The sequence below is a fragment of the Rosa chinensis genome, chromosome 2 (genome assembly GCF_002994745.2).
Source record: "Rosa chinensis cultivar Old Blush chromosome 2, RchiOBHm-V2, whole genome shotgun sequence".
Classification (NCBI taxonomy): Eukaryota; Viridiplantae; Streptophyta; class Magnoliopsida; order Rosales; family Rosaceae; genus Rosa; species Rosa chinensis.
Window position 1 is genome coordinate 12,012,915 of NC_037089.1, and position 3,544 is coordinate 12,016,458.

General features: G+C 38.6%; 1 protein-coding gene across 1 annotated transcript; it reads right to left on the minus strand.

Moving 5' to 3' along the window:
- Nucleotides 1-2,284, minus strand: LOC112183699. The gene is made up of 2 exons (XM_040513257.1): nt 110-2,284; nt 1-15 (listed from the first exon to the last, which is right to left on the minus strand). The coding sequence occupies exons 1-2, from the start codon at nt 2,282-2,284 to the stop codon at nt 1-3; spliced, it is 2,190 nt and encodes a 729-aa protein (XP_040369191.1).
- Between the last annotated feature and the right edge of the window lie 1,260 nt (nt 2,285-3,544).

The window sequence follows — 3,544 nt, forward strand, 5'->3', positions numbered from 1 at the left end:
CTACAATGTAACACTCTGCAATGCACCATTCAGGAAATTGTCGATTTCTCACATATCCTTTGAACACTTTCATGTACCTCTCAAAAGGGTACATCCATCTAAAAAATACCGGACCACATAACTCGACTTCCCTAACAAGATGGACAGTTAGGTGAATCATTATGTCAAAAAATGATGGTGGAAAGAACTTCTCAAGCAGGCAAACTGTATCGACCAGGTCTGCTTGCATTTGTTGCAATTTTGAAACGTCGATCACTTTACTGCATATTGCTTTGAAGAATAGGCAAAACCGAATAATTGCGTACCTAACTGGTTTCTCCAAAATTGAACGTAATGCAACAGGGAGAAGAAGTTGCATTATAGTGTGGCAATCATGTGATTTAAGACCAGCAAGTCGTAAATCCTCCATTGACACCAGATTTCGTACATTGGATGAAAACCGAACTGGAACGGTCATATTGAAAAAGGAACTGCAAACAATCTTTCTCTCATCTAGGAACAAGTTCCAACTACCCAAAGGCAACTTGTCCCTTTTTGCAGTAGTTGTAGGCTTCAAATCAGACCGTATACCCATTTCGACCATGTCTAAACGAGCAGCAGCTCCATCCTTAGTCTTTCCAGAAATGTTCAACAGCGTACCAAGAATAGCATCACAACAATTCTTCTCAATGTGCATCACATCAAGATTATGTTTTACCGGAAGATGTTCCCAGTAATCAAGTTCGAAGAAAACAGACCTTTTTTTCCAGCAAGGTCTGTTTTCATCTTCAAGACCCTTATAAGGGGGAGGAGGGTTTTTCTTGCCAAATGGTCGATTTAGACCTTGAACTCTGGTCAACATCTCCTCTCCAGTTAATGGTGTAGGAGCTTCACCCTCCTCTATGGTGTTGTCGAAAGCAGCAGCTTGCTTTCTATAAGGATGATGTCGTGGCAGCCATCGTCGATGCCTTATGAATGCCATTTTTTTAGAGTGCTTCAACCTATAGGGTCTTGTCTGATCAACACATATTGGACAAGCATTGTATCCTTTCACAATGCTTCCCGATAAATTCCCATACGCGGGAAAATCGTTAATTGTCCATAATAGTATCGCCTTCAGTTTAAAATACTCTCCTCTTACAGCATCATATACTCTCTCAACCCCATCCCACAACACTTTCAAATCATCCACTAATGGCTGTAGATAGACGTCGATGTCATTTCCGGGTTGTTTGGGTCCAGAAATTAACATAGTCAACATCATGTACTTCCTCTTTATGCATAACCATGGAGGAAGGTTATAGGTGATAAGTATAACAGGCCAACATGAGTATTTGCTACTTAGAGAACTATGTGGATTAAACCCGTCTGATGAAAGCGCTAATCTAAGGTTCCTACTTTCTAGACCAAAGTCTGACCATTTTGTGTCAATCATTTTCCAAGTTGGGGAATCGGCTGGATGCCTCATCATTCCATCTTTCTTTCGATCATTGGCATGCCAAGTTAGCTCCTTAGCTGACACTTTCGATTGGAACATCCGTTTGAACCTTGGGATCGGAAGGAAGTACCACAATACCTTCCCCGGAACCCCTTCTTTCTCAGATTTGTCCTTTCCAAGTTTCCACCTTGATTCACCACAAGTTGGACAACTGGTCGCATCAGCATGGTGCAATCTGTACAAGATGCAGTCATTTGGACAAGCATGAATCTTTTCATACCCCATCCCCAATGCGGAAAGTGTTCTTTTAGCCTCATAAGTAGACCCTGGTAAATCATTTCCTTCTGGAAGCAAGAGGCCAATCATAATTAACATATCTGAATAGCACGCATCAGTCATGCCATGCTTTGCTTTCAGATTGAATGTTTGTATCAAACCATTCAACTTGGTTGTCTTGGTACAACCAGGATATAGAGGCTTATCTCCATCTTCTACAAACTGCATAAACTCGTTCGAGTCTTCCGAAATCTCCTCATCCTCACTACCCTCTAACCCTACAGCTTCTGCTTGTATGCCTAAATCAAGATTCATTTCGACTGTTTCAGAATCCCCTCTAAGAGCATGCAAGGCAGAAGCAGATGGTTCTCCATGCCACTTCCAATGCTTATAACTAACATCAATACCGTTAAAAAATATATGGTCCTTAATCAGCCCTATACCACCAAAATCAGTGTTATGGCACTTCAAGCAAGGGCAACATATTTTATTTATGTCCCTTGCATTATCCGATGCAAATTTCAGAAATTCTTCAAGTCCTAACTGAAACTGTAGTGATCTTCTATCAGCCTTCATCCATGACTTATCCATCTTATATAGAGAAACAAATGTATCAATTACAATATTAACATTAGACCTAGCTAGGATCATGCTACATAAACTAGCTAGTGCACACAAACATGTACATTTATGCACATCTGAAATCAAGCAATACAATAAAGCAATTAGCTACTTCATGTACATTTAGCACTTCATCAAGCGATACGATAACAGGGGCATTTGACATAGTATAAATCTTTCTAGTTTTACATCATCATACAATTCATACTTAATACCAGCCATGTAATAATTCGACATTGCTCATTTGTAGTCCAGCACAGGAAAAATGAAAAAAAAACAAAACAAAACAAAAAAAAACAAACTTGTAATGATCATGGAACTCACCAAAAATTGATTTAAGTCAAAGCCAATTCAAACACCACAACTTGTTTCCACCACTTCCAGACTTGTTTAATTCATAATGTCACTGATTTTTCAACTCTGCAAATCATAAGACAGTGTCAATTTGTTTGACGTGTTAAGAGTTTCATTATGTATTCAGCATCAGATCAATAGCAAAGGTGAAAAACCATAACCACAAGGTCCCTAATTTACATGTCCAGATGGAAATGGCTACCATCAGATTTTGAGACAAAATACTTGCAGTTCACATGATTATGACAATCCAATACTTACAGTTCATACAAAATACACAAACCCATAGTTGACTTTTCAAAACTTCAATAGGGAATAGCCGAACATTAAGAATTGTTTTGCTGTCCAACCATTGGATGGTGAGCAATCCACATAAGAGCCAATGTAAGAGCCAAGATGACAAATAGAAATGTAAAGCATATTTCGATAATGACATAACACAGTAAACAGCAAATGCCCACATGGAACCCAAACTATGATTGGGTCAATGCCCACATACAATCACAATTCTAGGTTTGGTTACAGTTAAATGTTGTCAAGAAAGAGACCAAATTCTATAACTTTAATTGGAGAAAGTGAAGGAGTAGTGAAGAAAAAGAGCAGAGCTTTACCTTCGGAATTCAATGACTGTCAATTCAGATTGGCAAATGCTTTCCAGTTAACCCAGGCCAGTACTGAAATAACAACATTATGCTATTTGTCATTCAACTTCAACAAAAATCCTAACACTTATAACCTCACATCCCCAATTCGATTAAAACCCAGAAAAAAAAAATTCAAGATTCAAAGGAAATTTCATTTTCAAGCCTGTAAATCCCCAATCCAACAAAAACCCTAAATAGCTGAACAATGAATCTAAGGGCTTACCAGCATAGA